We start from the raw sequence: 19,635 nt of genomic DNA on the forward strand, positions 1-19,635 counted from the left end.
AAAAGTAACAGCAAAGGAGGCAAACTGTTCTGGGACTGCAGATCAGAAGTTAGCCTGTAATTAAAAACATGCTAAGTTGGATCTCTGCCAGTGGGAATAAATTCAGCATAATGGAGGAAAAAGCTACCTGCAGGTGCAGTACAGCAAATACAGCATCTTTTTTTACTTCTAGAATAAATTTCAGGAGCGTTAGTCCCACATTTAAGCTGTCGTCGCTTTAAGTATTAAATTAAGAATCCAGACCGCATGCAAGGCCTTAAAAGGTTTTTTATATTTTCTTATGATATGAGGGAAAAATACAATGTATGATGGGATAAAACAAAGTAGCACACAATTATGAAGTGGAAGCAAAAACATTAAAGTTTGGAAAAAATTAAATTAAATCAAAAAAGTGGATTTGTATTGAATGTATTACAACTTCAGAAGACACCTAATGAACAACTAGCATCCATCAAGCAGAGGAAGAAGGCTCTCTGGTGAGATGAAACTAAAATTAACCTTTTTGAACAACATGCAAAACAAAATGTGGGGTGAACACACCCATTCTTCACTGTGAAACATGCTGGTGGTGGCAGCATCATGTCTCACTATTGACAGAGAAACCACTTGGAGTTGACTAATATAAAATACCAGAAAATCTGTTAGAACCTGCAAAGAACGTGAGCCTACGTTGGAAGTTAACCTTCTCATTACAATATCAATCCCAAACATATATTATAGATCACTCACACTGGCCTACTCAAAGTTCAGGCATAAATCTCATTAATACTCAGTGGCGAGGTTTGAAAATTGATTAATGTTTCTATTTGGCAGCTAAATGTTGTTCTGCAAAGTATTGAGGTGCTGGGCACAAAATACATGCCACACTTTTCAGATTTTACTACTTTTTGCACTTTACAGTCAACTTCTATTTACTATCCCAGTAAAAAAAAATTATTCCCGGTAATGTGACAAAATGTGAAAAGGTTTTCGAGGTGTAGATACTTGTGCGATGTACTTTTTTTTTTTTTTTTACAGCCATTTGCTTTGAGGATGATTTGTTTTTAAATTTGAAGCGCGAGGCCCGCATCCTTCAGAGGGACACTGAATCTGATCAGGATCTGAGCACAGTAGGCTAATCCATCTCTGAGACATACGTCCATCCACACCTGAAGGATGGGGCATATTTTTAGCATATTAAAGCTGCTTCTCGGTGAAATCGCTAATCTTTAGGACTCCATGCAGAAATATGTCCTTGTGTGGTGTCTGCGGGGCCTTTTTATGCTAGACAAACAGCCTGGGGCCTGCCACAGCACTTAGATGAATGGAACCATCATGTCCTGGATGACTGATGATTGAGAGCGTCGCTTCCCTCTTCCACACTAAAAGGAGCTCTCAAATCACCTCTTTAACCTCCCTGTATTCGTTCTTGAATCTTTATTTTCCAGATGCATCGTAATGAATTGTCTGCCTTTTCAAATGTTCATTAGCCTACTAGCTAAAAGGACAGAGGAGTCACAGGTTTTGGTCCAGCTCAGTCTGCTTGGAGCCAACCTCAGCCTCCCCTTACCCCAGTTTTCCCTCCTGAGCATCAGTGACCTGGCATTGGGAGATGTATTTTTCATAATTTGGCTTAATTGTGCCTGGTGTGCCATCAGAATGGAAATCTCCCCAGCGAGAGACGGTAAATATTTCATGAGGGTAATCTGAGCGGAGCGTGTTTTTTTTATCTGGGGACGATGAGCGGGCTTTATTTTTCCCCGCCATGAGCTGATTGAGTTCCTCGGAGGAGGCAGACAGGCAGCCTCTGCGGTCGCCTCATCTGGGAGGGGTTTGAGGGCAACACCCGCTGCCACTGACTCTAATGGGGATCGCTTTTTGACACTCCACCCTGGGAACCTCCACCCTCGCTGTGTTTCATGTCTGATACTAATGTGAATATCTTTCTGTGTTGCTATATACTGTTTTTATTTGTTGAAGGGAAAGATCAATACTGCATTTTGTAGTCTAGTTATCATGCAATGCAAAAGCAACTATTTTTTTGTCTGGTTTCTACTGCAAATACACTTGAAATGAAACAAAACTAACATCTAAGTAGCTTTTCAGCAAGATATATGAGCTTTTTAAAGTTAATTCCTTAATTTTGATGAAAAAGTACTAGTTATAAGTGAAATAATCTGCCACTTGAACAAGACATATTTATCATATTATAAGTAGAATAATATAAGTAGATAAGTAATTTTTAGTTTTAAGTAAAAAAGAAACTGCCAGTGGAACATTGGCATTTTCTCTGCAATAATAGAGCATTTTTAATATAAAATGTCTCCAATATTATAAGTAAAATCTTTTACTAAAAATGCCATATTATAACTTATTTTAAGTTCTATTATGGTTGAAATAGTTTGTGTGGTAAGGTTTTTTTTTCCTTGTCATAATTTTGTAAATTGAAACAGTTGATTTGAATTTTGTGTTTAATTTAATCTTGTTTGTGTCTTAAGAAATGCATTTGTATTTTTAGGAATGTTTGTATAGGATTCTTACAGTAATGTCTGATTTGGACCCCAAGAAGAATAATCTCTACTATAGTAGCGACTAATGGGGATCCTTAAATAAACAAATAAATTATTCACTTATAACTATTAGTTCTTCATCAATATTGGAGATCTATTGACTTTAAACAAGCTCCTATATTGTGTTGAAAAGTTACTTGCAAGTTAATTTTGTCTTATTTCAAGTATACTAAGCTTTTTGCATTATAAATCAGACAAAAATACTTGGTAAAATTTTGTGTTTTTGCAGTGAGTGGAATGGTTTCACATGACGCCACGTTTCATCTCCCTTTCTTCTGTTTTTTATTTTTTTCCAGAGCTTTTTTGAAGGACAGTCAGCACCATGGGACTCCGCCAAGAAGGATGAGAACCGCATGAAGAACCGATATGGGAATATCATTGCATGTGTGTACAAAGCACCTCTACACTCCTCATGAACCCCCCCACATTCATCTGTCTAATTTATTGGCTAAGCTCGTGACTGGATGGGTCTAAGCTGCTCAAACAGAGTTTTTATTACCAGCCAACGAGAGCAGCTCTGACCTTTTCATTCTGCTTTTATATTCATCCCGTTGTGTCTTTTCAGTTATGACGAATAGGCTGAGCAGGATGGGATGTCATATGATAAGTAGCTTTGGCTTGTTGTGTGAAAGGAAAGCAGAACTGCTCCCAAATTATTCCTGATATCTGTTCGCTGTGGTGGAAATATGTGAATCCAGACTGATTGGGAAACACAGTTTGGAAGCTAATTTACTTATATTTAAAGCTTTAGATCAGGAGCGTCAAACTCATTTTCATTTTGGGTCATATCAAATATCTGAATGTTCTTACAGGGCCGGTTGCTTTATATTAAAGTTCAAGCTAGCAGTTTGCAAAATTAGCATTTAATATAGAGAAATCTGACTTTATTTCTTGTAAAAAGGTTTGAATCAAACAAAGAAGTGACGTTTGTTGAGTATCGGTGACGTAGAGGTCAGATGATTTCAACCTGGACATGCAGACTCAGGTCGCATTTGAAAACATCAGACACATGTCAGATTTTGGACCACATATCCAACCGGTCTGAGTGCCATTTGTAAAAATCTGATCTCTGTTGTTCAGATTGTATGAAAAGTTGTATAAAGGCATAAAAATCAGATTTGGGTCACTTCAGGCTGCAGTGTGAATACAGCCTAAGTTTGTTTGGTGTCCTCCATTAGCTGGCATCCACCTCTGTCCCTGGTTTCATACCTCCAAAACCCACCTTTTAATTTTTCTCTGCATTCTTTATTTCCAGCTGTCCCCTCCCGTCTCGTCTCTTGCTGGCCTCGTTAATATGATTAATTCAACTCTGGTTTCTTCCTCTCTGCCTCTCTTCCAGATGATCACTCCCGTGTCAGGCTGCAGGCCCCGGAGGGGGAACAGAGCTCCGATTACATTAATGCAAATTACGTTGATGTAAGTACTCACACCAGCCAGCACCACCGACTCAAAGGTCACTGCGCTTCCTCTTGGGGAGAGAGAGAGGGCGCTGGTCCCGCCGTCTCAGGGGGGCCTGAGGGATGGGGCGGCACTGACTGCTTGTCCATCACACACGCGAACAAAAAACACACTCAGGCACGTTGCCTTAACTTTAGAGGCCCAGCTGTATCATTCTGTACATCGGATACATTCAGAGGAGTAGAGATCAGAGGCTTGCAGTGCTGGGAGAAAGAAAAGGCAAACCGGCCCAGAGGGGAAACTGAGGTTCTAGTTTTCGACTTTGCTTTGAACTGTAAGCTGACATGTAGAGCCCAAAAAGGCCTCATGGATAATTACTTTACATGTTTACCAGGAATACAAATGAACTGAGTTCAACTGCACTGAATATCAAAAGGACATAACTGATTAGGAGTGCTTGATACATCGTCAAATCCCTTCACTTCTGGTCACTCAAAGAGCAAAATAGATGTATACCCCTGATGTTTACTAGGATATGTTGTGTTTTACTTTAATTTAATTTTCTTTTATGGAAATTAGGGCTGTGGTCATGCAAATACGATTTGGGTGAATTTGAATTTTCCATGATTTTTTCTTTTTCTTCGGCTTGCTCCTCTCAATGTTTATTAAATTAAATAGATACATTTTTGTTCTCCAGTTGAAAAGCATTTTTTAAATGCTTCCACACATTGATTTCTACTTTTAATTTTATTTTTAGTCCCTAGTGTTTAAATGTCTTTAATAATTAATGTTTTATTATTTGACACAAGCTTAATTTTTAACACTCTGATTTTATTTTTGAATATAGGTTGAAAAAACACAACTTGTTGTTTGTTTTGGTAAATTGAATAAAGTACATGGAAATTTGCAAGAAAATAGACTTCTTAAACAGAAATGTTGAAAAAAAACACAGATATGTAATATTTGAATCAATGTTGACATTTTTCAAAATGTCTTGTTCCATTGATTATTTCACTTATAACTAATATATTTTCATCAATATAAATATTGACTTAAAACAAACTCCTAAATTACGCAGAAACGTAGCTTATGAGTTACTTTTGACTTATTTCAAAATATTTACTCTAGAAACTAGACCAAAAATATTTGAAAAGAAATCAGAAGTATGGTGTGACAGAGAAGAAATAACAAACTTTATCTTTATCTCTATTCTTAGACATTTAGCAAGTCAATTGCACTTCTATTGTAACTTCTAACTATTGTACACTACTTGTGTACAGTAGTTGTAAAAAAACAAACTGACTCAGGATGCCTTCGCATTAAGTAAAAGTCATTAAGAAGTGATGCAAGCCACAGCTTCCACTAAAAACAGGTCTAACGCACTTAACTCCCACAATATGGACTCTCCCGATCTGACCTGATTTGCTGTTAATAGCAGTGTTAGATGCAGGGTGTGACCAATCACAGCAGCTCACTGAAGCTTCCCGCTCCATGTGTAATGGGCCGAATCTCTAAGTGGTTATCTGCTCAGGAGAGAGAGAGAGAGAGAGAGAGAGAGAGAGAGAGAGAGAGAGAGAGCACTCTCGGCCAGTCTCCTATCGTCTCACTCTATAATGCGGTAATTTGTAATCTCTTGTTACTCCCTCAAACATAAATTCATAATGCAAGGTGTGCCACGGCAAAATGCAGGAGGCCTAAATTATTTACCTTTCCCGCTATTCGCTTTATGGCCCATTATGCTGCAGAGAAGACTTACGCAGTGGAGAGCCCCATTACAAAATAAGAATATACGCATTTTAAAGCAGGTCCTGATTGAAAAGGATTTCTACCGCTATGCCAGCTTCATTGGGAAAGTACTTAGTAGAAATATGGACAGATGGGTAATGATGTTTTTGCTCTTCAGAAAGCTTTTTAACCCATCTAAAAGCTTCTTCTACCAATAAACTCTTATGTGCAGAACATTTGCCACACTGTTTGTTATTGTACTCTGGTATTCTGATTATTTGGAGTCATGTACGAGTAAGCTGAGTGGGTGTGTTTCATTTCTGTGCAATTGATGCAGTATTTTAATAAACATTTAGGAGGCAATGAAACAGTGCAATGATCTGTTGCCTGTAGAGTTATGTTATGTACACACAGTTGAGGCCTGTGAACAGATTGTATCGTTTGTAGAAGCGATGCAGAGCAGGAATGAATCATATTCACAAAACTGTTAGGCAAGAACACAGATGCAGTCTGTTCACAAAATCCATGTCATTTTAAAACTTTTGTGTTGTTGGTCAGGACTCTGGCAGCAGCATTTGTGGATGAGCTGCAGGAACCTGATTGATTTTTACAGAAACCAGAGAAGATAGTGCTGTAATAATCCAAGCTGGTGGAAGTACAAGAACAACTAAACATACAAGCATATTTTCTGTCTCTTCAGGTGATAGGATTGGCACTCAGAAGTAAAAATGAGCTGTATTAAAATTGAAACTATGGTCAGGCAAAAAGACTTCATGTTACATGTTTTGAACACTTACCTCCCTATGCTTAAAATTATCCTAAGTTTGCAGTGAAAGACCAAGATCAGCAGATATTTAAAATCACATTATGATTTACGAAAACCTGAAAAGAAATCTTATTCTGTTGCCATGTGCAAAAGTGGCATTTTGCATGTTTACCTGCATATCCTGAAGACGTACTTGTGTTTTGCTAATAGGCTTACAGAAAGGCTCTGGCGTGTCCATCGAAAGCTTCTCTCACCTGAACGAATGTCAGGGCCATTTCTTTCTCTCTCTGTCTTCTACTGTCTAATCCAACAGTGTACAGGCCCTCTGCTTTACTCAAGCGAACACACATGAAAGCCCAAACAAATCTCCTCCGTAGTCCAGAGATAAGAAAGTCATTAAAAATGGAGGAGAGCTGAATAGCTGAAGGAGCCCTGTGGATGAGAGGCAGAATGAGGAAAATATCCTTTGTGTCTTTCTCCCGTCGTTGGAGGAGCGTTAATCACAGTCCACGTTAAATTGAATATGAGAGAGATAAGCAAAGCAGCAGGGGTGGCTGGGAGAGAGGGGAGGTGGTGGGGAGCACAATCGAAAGGAGGCTGGGTGGAGGAAGAGCCTTTAAGTCCTAATGTTTTGTTTCCTGGCTCATATCTCTGAGGAGAAGACAATGAATTGGACAAATAAAACTTGAAGGGATTAAAGTAATCCCTTAGACTGGGGGCCTTATTGTGAAGATCAGCGCAGTTAGTTTGTATCTTGGGGATTATCAACACTTCTGATGCTTAGTCCAGAGGTGCACTGCATGTAGAGTGTGACAGAGAATCCTTTTTTGGATCGTCTTTCAAGAAGCATTTTAGTTCTGCACAGTCTAATATCAAAATAAAGAAATGCACACCTGTACAGACACGTTGCATATTATTGTTTACATCAGGAAATGTTGCACATGGTCACAACGGAGGAAAGCAGATAAATGATTCCTTTAACTTTTTTAACCGAACCAAGACACACCAACTTCCACATCACATCTACATGTGAAGGTCAATTATACTTCCTACTTTCCTTTCAGACTATCTTAAAATACCCCCATTTTGTGTCTAGTCTGTCACAAAATGTCAGCATATGCATTTTTCAACTACAATTACATTTAGTTTCCAGCAAGTAACTGAATTGTTCACCTGGAACAATATTTATCTGAATGTAAACATCACTGGTGCTGAAAATTAGCTAACATCCAAATCCAGCTGCCAGGAGCATCCAACCAGTCCTAAATGCTGCACAGCATATGAAATGACAACACACCAGTACTGCTGATAGTCACTCTAACCAGACGAAATTTCCCAAAAGCATTCAAGTACATCTCGTAATCTAGATTGTCTAAATACTAAAACAACTCCAAAGTGAATTAAAGTTTTACTTTCCTCAAATGTCTGTAAATTGTTGTTAGAAAATTTCCTAAACAACATTTGCAATTTTCAAGTGGATTTAATATCAAAACTGTTATCCGAAAATGGCAAAAGTGAATGGAAAAGCATCCAAAGTCCAAAGAAAAATATTCCAAACCCTGAGTAACTTTATCTCAGCACCGTTATAAAAGATTAAGAGAAAGCTCGGCTGCTTGAAGGTCAAATCTAAAGAATGAGTGCAGTTCTTATTCTTGCATAAATTGAACACTTTAAAAATAAAAACAGTTGCTATGAGGATTTCTTGCTCTGCTTTTTAAAGTATCTTTTGTGAAAAGAGCCATTTCACAACCTCCACTAATGCTCTACTCAATGTATATCAAAGACAATATGTTTCTAGTGCAAATAAACTCTCAGCAGCTGGTGTTTTTACAACCAGGAGCGATGTTAAGTGGCTCATATTCTCATCCCATACTTTTCTTCTTCCTCTCTCCTTTTCCAGGGCTACCACAGGCCGAATCACTACATCGCCACTCAGGGTAAGAGCAAAACTTTCAAAAAAAATTATCATTTGCTTTGAACTGGAATGTGTGGGTGGTGAAAATTTCCGGCTGTCTGTTGCTTCGGGTTTGTGCAGGTGTTCGCAAACATCTCTCTGAACATCCCAATTGTTGTTTACATGCGCTGCTGCAAACTGCTCTTTGATGCTCAGTCAGGTGTGTGTGTGTGTGTGTGTGTGTGTGCAAATCTGCTGCTGCTCCTTGCTGTACACAGACATGCAGACACGCCTGCTAGTGAGCGCAGCGGCACGCTTCCTCCTCACTCCGTCTCTTTTCCTCTCTGCTTCCATCGGCGGTGTGGGAGCGATTAATCAGCCAGTCTGGGAGCACACTGGATGAATAAATAAATGGATTAGCTGACATGTACAGGCACATTTTGTCATTGTGCTAATCTGGCTGGCAGATTTTACGGAGAACAGAGCTCTTCCAGTGACCTGAGAGGTTAAATCTGATTGATGGTTAATTGTTATGAATTTTGCATTGAGAACCTCACTCCCACTCAACAGTGCTGCTTCATGTACAGGGATTTTCAGAAAAAATATAAAACAAAAAAAATCAGTGAAGAGGAAAAACAGGGGGTTTTTTTTGTGTTTTTTTTGCAAAGAGGCCTTAATGGATTCACAGTCTGCTTTAGCGGAGCTGGGAGTTGCATAATTACCTGTTTATTAGTGCATTGCCTCCCTTCCTCAGCATCTCAATTAAAACAACTCTCGGTTTGCTCTTACTTCAAAAAGACACGGCATACCAATCAGGCTGCTCGGCCACTCTGTCTGCACGTGTGTCTGAGTGCACTGCACCTGCTACGCCTCGCATTGACCGCCAAGTCAAACACTCAAAACAAAGCCCTCTGTCAAGTGCTGGCTCTCCGCTGCAGGCCTCCCGTTTAACAAGCGTGCTCGGCTCTGAAAGAATTTTCTGTCGGATTATTGACTTCCATAAGTGTCCTGTATCCATTAAGAGCCCTCCATGCTTCATTTTTAAATATGCGCCAGGGGATCAACAGTCAAAGATATTTTCCAAACAGAAGGAAGAAAGGCTCGAGAAGACTACCAACGTGTTTCCCTTAAAGCTAATTAGCCCATTTTTTTTTCTCATTGAGCTTGCATAATGAGTTCTCAATTTCCATCACAACCGTGATACGGCGTTGCACTAATTGCAGCCATCTACAGTGGTGTCCAAAAGTATTCATACACCTTCAAGTTCCCCTTTTGAAGTTTGTCACATGATTACCATAAGGTTTAGTGTCATTTACTGGAATTTTATGCTATATAGGCTAACATAGGGCAATGCAATGGAAAATGGAAAAGAAATTATCCATGGTTTTAAAGTTTTCCATTGAAAAAACTTTTTTTTTGCTCATTCTGCTTTGCAAAACATCCCCAGCTTAGTCAGATTGGTCAGTCAGTGTCAGTAGAAAGCAATTCCAAAATTTTACTACAGATTCTTAGTTCGATTTGGGTTTGTACTTGGACTGTTCCATTTTAATATAGTTTTGGTTTTAACTTCTCAGTTGTAGCTGTGGCTGTCTGCCTGCTGTGTTCAAGTTGTCTCAGAAGTTGGTGCTCCATTCTGAAAATGACTTCACTCCAGACAGAGCGCTGTAGAGACACACAGTGAGATACTTCTTGAGATATTTGTTGGGATATTTTACAGCATTGTGTTTCACTGGTTCAAAAAGAAACAAACTTTATGTACCTAATAAGCTTAGTTTGCAGTTTACATCAGCGGCTTTCTACACAGTCTGCCTCTGCAGCGATATTGGATACTGAACTCAGACGAAAGAAGAAGCCATGGAAGGATCTGTTTTGCTTCAACAAAATGCTCACAGAGGGAAACAGACCCATCTTTCTGCAGACGGATTCCTTCATGGTCGACTTCATGACTTTGCAATTTCCATCCAGGAGTTTTTAGCCGCTTGACAGTCTTTGATGGTATTTTATGTAGAATGGTACAAATTTACGTAATTTCTCATCTTGTCCATTACGTTACGTCAAAAGTATTCATGTCGGCTGCAGGTACAAAATCCAGATACTGGCAGCAGACTAGTTGAAGAGAAATATTAGCATTGCTGTTCGAGCACATTTCTACATAAAACATGGCCGCAAACTTCTGACCAATCACACAACACTTCACACAGAGCTCTGTAGGAAATGGTTCATCCTGGTCCTGGATGGTCGAGAAGCAGAGGCGGCCTTCCCACGATCGGACGTATGGGAGAGTCTTCATCCTGCTCAAACGTGAATCTCCTCCTCAGTCCTGAATCTTTTTGTCTTCAAGAACATAGTGATGTCACATTTTACATTTTTATTTGAAACTATTTTTAAAACCATGCATCATTTTTGTTCCACTTCACAATAATGAGCTACAAGAAGTCCCAAGTTAAAGGCAGATGAATGCTTGTTAGTACCCAAGAACTGTTCATGTGGAAACATCTGTATTCTCCAGGAAAGCAGGCTCTTTTTTATAATTCATCATCAGCTCCGGCAGACTGACAGGAAGGAAGGCTCAGTCTGCTGACACTGAGGCAAAGAGCAGCCAGAGATGATAGCGGAGCCAGACACAGACCTGTCTCTCTCACTCAGACAAACTGCATACTGTAGCACCTGAAAAGAAGCATCTGGGCACTGGTGGACTCGTGGAAAATGAGGAAGTAGTCTCCTCTCTTCCCTCATTGCAAAGTTTCTCCAGTGACTGACACTTCCAGTCTATTGGGACCAGCAGTGGCTCAGAAAATCACCAGGCTTCAAGTAGTGCTGGATAAGCTAAAAAATCCCTGTCATAAATTGCTGGTGGAGGTAGTTCGGATATGCTTAAAACGGCAGACAGGTGGGATAACGTCGTCTCAGTTCTCTCACGCTGTAAACTACAATGACACTCATTAGTTTGGGGTTTATTGACGAGTCCCTTTGCTCTGTCAAGGTGATGGCAGGTAGAACAGCTGTCAGTCCATAAAAGCCTCATCACCCATGCTCTGCTCCTCATTATGTAGGTCATCCTAGTTTTTTTTTGCTGCAGCAACACAAATTCCTGTAACTCTCTGACTGCAGCTCACCTACTTACCAGCTTAAGCGTGCACAACAGCGCTCCCGGTTCACCACTTTGCCTCTGTCCATTTTTATGCCTAAGTACCGATCAGACATAAGTTTCTCCCCGGCGGAGACGGTAAATTACACCGACACAGATATACAAACAGTTCTGATAAGTCCCAGCTTCCTCCTGGTGAAGACGAGAAATATGCATAACCGCAGAAAGGGTTCAATTTCATCGAGTTTTTCCCCTTCGGTCGTTTCCGCAGCAAATGTCACCAGGAGTGCTGAAGTTTTATTATTTACAGGTTAACATCTCAAAGCCCAGCGGGGAGGTGTGGGGAGGCGATGGAAAGAGGGAGAGAGTAAATCAATGATAAGTGAGAGTACATTATGCTAAAGTCTGCTGCATGTAATATTAATAGGGGAGAGGAGGAACATCGCCTGAGTGTTTGTCTGAGGGGGTGTACATGCATGTGTTGATCGGGAGTTTTGCGACGTACCTGGCTGGGGGATTTCTGCAGCTGTCACACTCGGAGCTTCTGAGGAGGAGCAGGGCCTGCAGTCCCAAAGCAAAGCTTCAGCTGCAGCAGCGTTAGCTCTCTGACAGCTGGAAGAGAAGCTCCTGCTGCTTTTCTTCTCCTGTGAAGTGTCTCCTCCAAACTTCTCCTGCTAGAATCCGCACGTATTGTACTACAAACACTGCTCTCATCCTCCTGGAGTGAGCTCTCAAATCAGCTTCTCTCAAGTAACCTGTGGATTAGACTCAGAGTGGGTTTTTACCGCGTGCTAGTTGCTAGCAACATGAGCTGGTTGAGGTGACGCAGTTGTTAAAGTTCTTTATTATCAATCAAGTTTATTTGTATAGCAAATTTCAGCAACAAGGCAGTTTAAAATGCTTTAAATCATAAAAATACAAAATCATAGAAGACAGAGTCAACAACTGAAGCATTACATTTTGTCAAGTGCCATATTTACACATGAGAATGTTTATGTTTCATTTATAGTGTTTCAAAAGCAACTCTAAACAGGTGGCCTTTTAGTTTAGATTTAAAGGAACTCAGTGTTTCGGCTGTTTTGCAGTTTTCTGGAAGTTTGTTCCAGATCGGTGGTGCATAGAAGGTGAAGGCTGCTTCTCTGTGTTTGATTCTGGTTCTGGTTATAAGAAAATAAGAAATCAAACTTTATGCTACTAAATATAATTACATTTAATTACAATATTCATGAGAAAATGCTTGTCTTTTCATCCATCCATCCATTGTTCCTCCATCTATTCATCCAACTATCCAGTCATCCTTCCATCCTTCCATCCATGTATTTGTTCATCCAACTTGCCATCCTTCCCTCTATCCATCCATTTGTCCAGCCATCTTTTCTATCACTTAATTCATCCAATCATCCAAGTAAAACTGGGTGATTTTTGACTAGAGTTGTTCTCAGTCCATTTCAAATTTCAACATTTTACTGTCTAAAAATTATAAATAATTTCAGTGATTCAAGGCTAAACTGTTGGTCTTTTTCATTTAATAAGCTACTTATGGCTGGATAAAATTTGAGATCTTTACTTTCATTCTGCCTTGGATTGGCTCATGGAACTGCTTCTTCCTATTTATTTACCACAATTCATTTGTCTATCAGACATTATTTTGCCAAAAAAGTACTTGTATGTTGTTGTTTTTTTTTTCTTAAGTTAATTTGACAGCCCCTGCTTGAAAGCGAACAAAGTACTGGATCTGCGTTCCCTTTGTTTGTGTTTATCTACCCTGGCATCTAGAGCCCTCCTCATTTCCTCATGAGTGCCATCAAGTGCACTTCTACCCAGCAACATCCCCATATCAACTCTCCATCTTTGCATCCTTATAGAAACATAAATTGGCTGGGTGGAAGCTTGGCATGATCCTCCCATCAGTCTATTTACCATATAATGCCAAGTGTTATTGTGTTACTGAAGTCCTACACACCAGCTGTCCTGCTTCTCAGTCTCCCTCTCAAACTTCTCAACAGTGTGTATCCTCCCTCAGGGACAAGTGTGGGAGGTAGCAGAGTGGGTGGTTCAATCAGGTTGGGTAGCTATCGGATAGAATGGAAGTGACTGGAGAGGAGGCTGAGGTCTTACAGTTTAATTTAAGGCATGCCACCGCATGCAAAACAGAAGGACTGAGAGAATACACTTGGAAGTTGGTGAGTCGACTGGCGCTGAATGTCTGGGCGACAAAATCTGACTTTTTAAATTTTTTTACAAATGAAACCACAACACTTAAATATTCTTGCAAAAATATATACATGCTTTGGCTCCAAACAAAACTATATTTGCTAAGGAATTTTAAATTCATCAAAATTGTATAAATCAAAGCTGGTTGCGCATTTAGAAACACTAACGGCACACAGTGGTGGATCTAGAAACTTTTACATGGAGGGAAAAACGGTTCCGGTGGATCTCCTCTGTCAAGGATGTGAGAAATTTAAAGAGAGGCAACAAAAAGTCCACAAAACACTAAAAACGTCATTGTATGACTGTCTCTTGGAAGAAAACAGACACATATTAGGTGTAACTGTAGTTAAGTTATTTATCTTAATTTTATACAAATTTCAGTCTTTAAAATACCAGAATTTGCACTTAGTTTTCTTCTTAAAATATTAGTTCCACTGGCAGATTATATAACTTAATACAAGACATTTTTCAGTGAAATAATCTGCCAGTGGAACTAGTATTTTTATTAATATTATGGAATAATTTACTGAAAACAAGCTCCTGTTTCTTGCTAAAACGTTACTTTTAAATTAGTTTTGTCTTATTTCAAGCGTACTATAATCTAGACCAAAATTACTTGGTGAGTTTCAGTGTTTTTGCAGTGTATGTTTTATGACATCATAGAAATCCCCCTGTAAGGTGGGTGGGGCTTCTTCATGTACTCCACTCTGACTGTTCATATTTGATGAAGTAATATCTTCAAGTAGCCAAATGAGGTTGTTTTTTTAAAGGTATAGAAATTCTGTTAACTCCAGCAGCTAATTATGCAATGAAAAAGTTAAACTTTTAATCTAAAAGCTAAAACCTTCAACACTTTAAAACCTTTCACCCTAAAAATGATTTAAACCACAATGGGATTGGTGGATTTGTTGTTATTTTCTCACCTAACACCATATTCTGTCTTATTAATATATATGGCGCACCTTTTTGTGGTCACTTTGGGGTTTTTTAGTGTCTCTTAAAGACCTTAGGATGCATAATTACTAGTATTCTTTTTGCCAAGCCATCTCTGTGGTAGCTTAAAATTTTTTCTACACATAAATACTAAGCAAAAGCAAAGAATTACTTTGGAATTTGGTGACCTGATTTTTAACTGGGTGTGAGTGCCTCCCTGTTATTAAATGTTCTTACTTCCTAACTGATAAGAACAACACAAACACTTTGTTCGTGTGTTGTGCTGCGTCTTCGCTCAGCATGTGGCTGCATAATTCTCTGTGTCTCCAGGTAATTTGGCCCAGCGCAGGAGAACGCACAGTTGTGGAGATTTGCATTCACTAATTAATTTGTCAGAAGTAATTCTTTTTCACGTGGCGCTTGATTAAAACCAACCAGATTAATAATTAAATCCAACCCACAATTATTGCTCCGTGAAGTTTTAAATATTAGGGGCATCGAATGGCTGTCTGCTCGTTTAGTTTGACGTTCAGCAGACACTTCTGGGTCTGGTTCAGAGGAGAAAGGTTGGTGCTGAACAGATGAGACATAGTGGTAATTACGCTGAGATTTGCCACACACAGATACACACACAATAAGCCATGGTTTTAGTCTTATTTTAAATGTATTGGTTTAAACCTTTAACATATACATACAGTTCTATGCTAGAATATTGAGTCATTGCTCACTTACTTATATTGGCTTACTAATTTTTCTGGTCTAAAGGATAGAAAACTAACACTTATTCATTACTTTCTTTACTACAATCTGCTTCCCTTTCAGGTTTTTACTGATTCCTAAGAGGATAAAAGAGCAGCATTTTATGTGTTTCTCTCTGGCTTTCCAGCTATGAGATGTAACTTTTAATTGTTTATATTATATCACACCTCTTTTGACAAACCATTCCAAAAAAGATGAGAAATACACTGGACCCCCACCTATTATTTTAGAAAATGCATCTTGGCAAGCTAAAATACCTAGCCCAAATGCTACTTGACATGCTATTGTCTGGTGCCTGAAAAGCAGCCAATCTGGGAGGGTCATTTTTTGACAATGATTGGCCCTAATATTCCTCCTGTTTTACGATCATAATGTAATATATTTAAGGGGTGCATTCACACCAGCCCTATTAAGTCCGCTTTAATTGAACTCTAGTTTTTTTTTTCTAGTTCATTTGAGGAGGGGTGAATTCTGATTCAAACTATGATGTGGACCAAAAAAGTGAATTCTGGTTCGTCTACAACCTTAGACGTTGGTTCGGTTGAAGTGAACTCTGTTGCGGTTTGAATGCATATGTGAACCGGAGTGGACCGGAGACCGCTCCAAAAGCAGGAAGTGAACTATAGCCCAGGGCATTCTGGGTAAATACAACCAAATCAAACGCAAGAGCCTAGTGCTAGTGGAAGAAATGGCTTTTACCAAAGACGAGAGAAATCTTACAACCGCTAAATTCTGATAAAATTTTATTTTTGTTCACATTTTCTGAACAAGAAAGTTACACTCATGTCTTCTTTATAGGTTATCATGTCGTGTCCTTCAGTGGTTCATAGTGCATCTCCACCACAGGCGAGGAGAGGAACAGTTTTTTCAATTAGATTGGATCGTTTGACAAAGTGCAATGTGAAAGCGAACCGCAGCAGCTGAAAATGTAACAAAAGTCACAATTTTGGTCCCCAGTCGAAGAGAGTCTACCAGACCACATAGCCAAATCGGACAGCAACTTCACCGTTATTTTGCCTTGGGATTTATGAAATTATGGCTTTGTTCTCAAAAGTTCAGGATTTCATAAAAAATCTGGAACATATTTTAAATTTAGCACGTGTTTATGAATTGGATACATTTTTAGGAACTCTTAGCTCTTCATAGCCACTGTTTTATTTGTCAGATTGAAAAAGGACTTGTGTTGTTTGAGAACATTTAGAAAACTGAATTCCCTCTCTTTTTCAATTTTTCATCTTTTCCTCTTTTCTCTTTCTAAGGGCCCATGCAAGAGACAGTCTTCGACTTCTGGCGGATGGTGTGGCAGGAAAACACGGCAGCTATAGTTATGGTGACCAACCTGGTGGAAGTGGGCAGGGTGGGTATTAATTACAATCACTCAAACCGCAGATCCCAAACAAGATTATCTCACTCTAGGGTCGACTGACAGCCCGATTGTATCCCGAGGCTAGCTGAGCCATCTTTTATGTTTTTTAATGTCTTTGAACATCAATGCCCAGATGTTTGTGTGTGTGTGAGTGTATCCTGACTTAGTGAGGCGTGGGACTCGTGAGCCGCCAGCTCTTTTTCCATCTATCTGATCAGTGAGAAGTGAAAAGAAACTGATTGATGGCCTTCATTACCAGAGAGGCATCCAGGCGACTGACTACTGTTTCATCTGAGTAGCTCTATAACAGAAGATTAGACTCTGCTGTAACCGCCAGCTCTTACAGAGCCCTTCGGAAAAGAAACGTCTCCTAATGTCGTCCTCATTGGACAAAAGAAGGGGACTCTTATTAACTCAAAAAGATGTTTTATGCTTCTAAGCTAACCGTAGAACCTTAGCAGACTTTTTTTAAGGCCTACATCATCATTTTTACATATTTTTCTTTCCAGACTTGTATCTCATAATAAAATAAAAATTTTTCCCCCCAAAATTTAGAAATATAAAACCGTCACTTTGTTGTGACAGTTTAATATTAGACATCTAATCTGTGAAAAAATTGAGCTCATCTGCCTTCTCTTGAGGTCACAGCGGCATCAGAAACAACCAATCAGAGCCAGGAGGAGGGTCATAGCGCTGTCAATCACCCTTCTGTACCCAAATTACCACAACAGAAAAATGTTAATTTGTCTCATGTAATCTAATTAAGTTTGTTTACATGAGTTCAATAAACTTAATTTGAGTACTTGTGACCAGATAATACAATATATTTAAGATGGACCACTTGTTTTATTTTTTTCTGTGCATTCATTCAGCATTTTCTAATAAGAAAAATCTGTTTGTCAAGAAAGCAATTCATTCTCATTTTCCAGCAATAAGTATTTTAACTTTTTCCCATAAGTTAAAATGCCATATTAAAAATGCCATAATATGATATAAGTTAAATAAATTTTAACTTATAAAATGGGGGAAAATATCATGCTTCACTGGTAGATTATTTCACTTATAACTGGTATTTTTTATCAATATTAAAGATTTGTTAACTTAAAACAAGCGCCAAAAGTTACTTGTAAGTTAGACGTCTTATTTTAAGTACTTAAGATATTTGCATTAGAAATTTAACCAAAAATACCTTGCAGGATTTTGTGTTTTTGCAGTGTAGGTTTTCTGGCTCTAAAATGCGACATAGGCCCTTTAACAAGAACAAGTGGTATTAGTCAGAACAAAGCCTTTGTTTGCCTTTCTAATTTGTTCCACTTAACCTCACACTTTGTTCCTTGTAAAGTTGATTATAATCAAGAGAAAATGAAGGTCTTAACGATTAGACTGCCCAGGGATTTTCTTCAAAGAATTTTAAACGCTTCTGAGCTAAAAACACCCTAAAGTTATGCACACCTTCATTTTGCTGATGTGCATTTTTTGGTGGGGGCTTAAATGTATCGGAGCTGATAATGATTCATGGCCCCATCTCTAGGTACCTCATTAAGCTTCTCCTCTACAGTAGCTTAGCCCAACCCCACCCCGCCCCACACCTTCTCCACACCTGCTTAGCTGCAGCAGGGCCCTCTGCGGGGCTCTGGCCCCCCGAACCGTCTGTTATATGATCCTTGTCCAATGGCGGGCAGCAGCCAGAGATGGTGGCTCCGCAGTGGGACCCTATAAAATCACTCTGCCATATCGCAGCGGGCCATCTGCTCGGCACAGTTGCTGATGCACTCTGGGAAACCCTGGCACACGCTCAGAGGAGCGCACGTAGCTTCTGTCCCGGCACTTCCAAACACACAGGGGCGGCACACGGCGCACTTTGATGTATGAGAGGTTTGATTTTGGAGGTTACCGTTTGAGATGAGATGCTGTTTTTTATGCCTTGTGAAAATATTCGTACCTCTTGGATTTTAACACGCTTTGTCACATTAAAAACTACAAACTTCAATGTTTGTTTTATTTTATTTGATAGAGGATAGCTAGTGATTGAGTTAATCTATTAAGTTGATTTATCTTATTGATTAAAGAACAGGTGGACAGAGTACCCGAAAATTACACTTAAGTAAGAGTAGCACTACTTAAACATATTTTTACTCAAGTAAAAGTAAAAGCTCTACTGAAATACAGAGTAACTGATCAAATTATCAATCATTTAATATTTAAAATTACATAATGAGACGGACCAAAATATAAAATTAAGTGAAAAATGTTATACTGTAAGGACAAAAATGGCAATAATTCATGTAAGTGACAAAAAATAAAATCATGCGAAAGAAAATGTTTCCAAATCAGTTTGTTTCAGTAAAAAAACAAACATAAAGTTTTAACAGAATCTGCAGGAAATTTTTGTTTAAAACATGTTTGTTTTTCACTAGGTGGAGAATTCAGAAATTTTACTCAAATAAGAGTAGAGATACTTCATAACAATTTCTTGAGTAAAAGTAAAAAGTACGGTGTAGTAAGCATACTCTCAAAAGTACACTTTTTCAAAAAGTTACTCAAAGTAAATGTAACTAGTTACTACACAACTCGATTGACGACTAACGATTAATTGATCAGCAGCCGTCTTCTTAAATACCTCAGTTTACCGTGAGTAATTTCATTGTAACTCAATTGTTCTGTGAAGAAGGTTTGCACTATTTGAAAACCTTGGAATGAATTTGTGTGACTTTAAAATAACAATTTAAAAATGGTAAAAAAAAATGTGGCTTGCTGCCGCTGATGACACACATGGACACTCCTTGTCAATTTCTGTTTAAATCTTCCTAATACAAAGATCTCGTCGTTTACCGTCCATGTTTTCTGTTCTATTTTATTCTGATAGCATTGTAAACAGACATCCAGTAACTTTGCCTCCAAAGGAAAACAACAGTTGATAAAATATAGCTGAAAATCTGTGCT

The 19,635-nt window shown here is 38.8% G+C and overlaps 1 protein-coding gene across 11 annotated transcripts in view; it reads left to right on the forward strand.

Moving 5' to 3' along the window:
* ptprm (protein tyrosine phosphatase, receptor type M) overlaps positions 1–19,635 on the forward strand; it is a 197,334-nt gene that overhangs the window by 157,741 nt on the left and 19,958 nt on the right. For all 11 annotated transcript variants that reach the window (XM_023335485.1, XM_023335484.1, XM_023335486.1 and 8 more), the window contains 4 exons: positions 2,846–2,933; positions 3,889–3,965; positions 8,339–8,375; positions 16,586–16,683. In XM_023335485.1, the coding sequence (XP_023191253.1) occupies positions 2,846–2,933; positions 3,889–3,965; positions 8,339–8,375; positions 16,586–16,683 (300 nt within the window). The remainder of the gene's footprint in view (positions 1–2,845; positions 2,934–3,888; positions 3,966–8,338; positions 8,376–16,585; positions 16,684–19,635) is intronic.

The sequence above is a fragment of the Xiphophorus maculatus genome, chromosome 6, assembly GCF_002775205.1.
Source record: "Xiphophorus maculatus strain JP 163 A chromosome 6, X_maculatus-5.0-male, whole genome shotgun sequence".
Taxonomy (NCBI): Eukaryota; Metazoa; Chordata; class Actinopteri; order Cyprinodontiformes; family Poeciliidae; genus Xiphophorus; species Xiphophorus maculatus.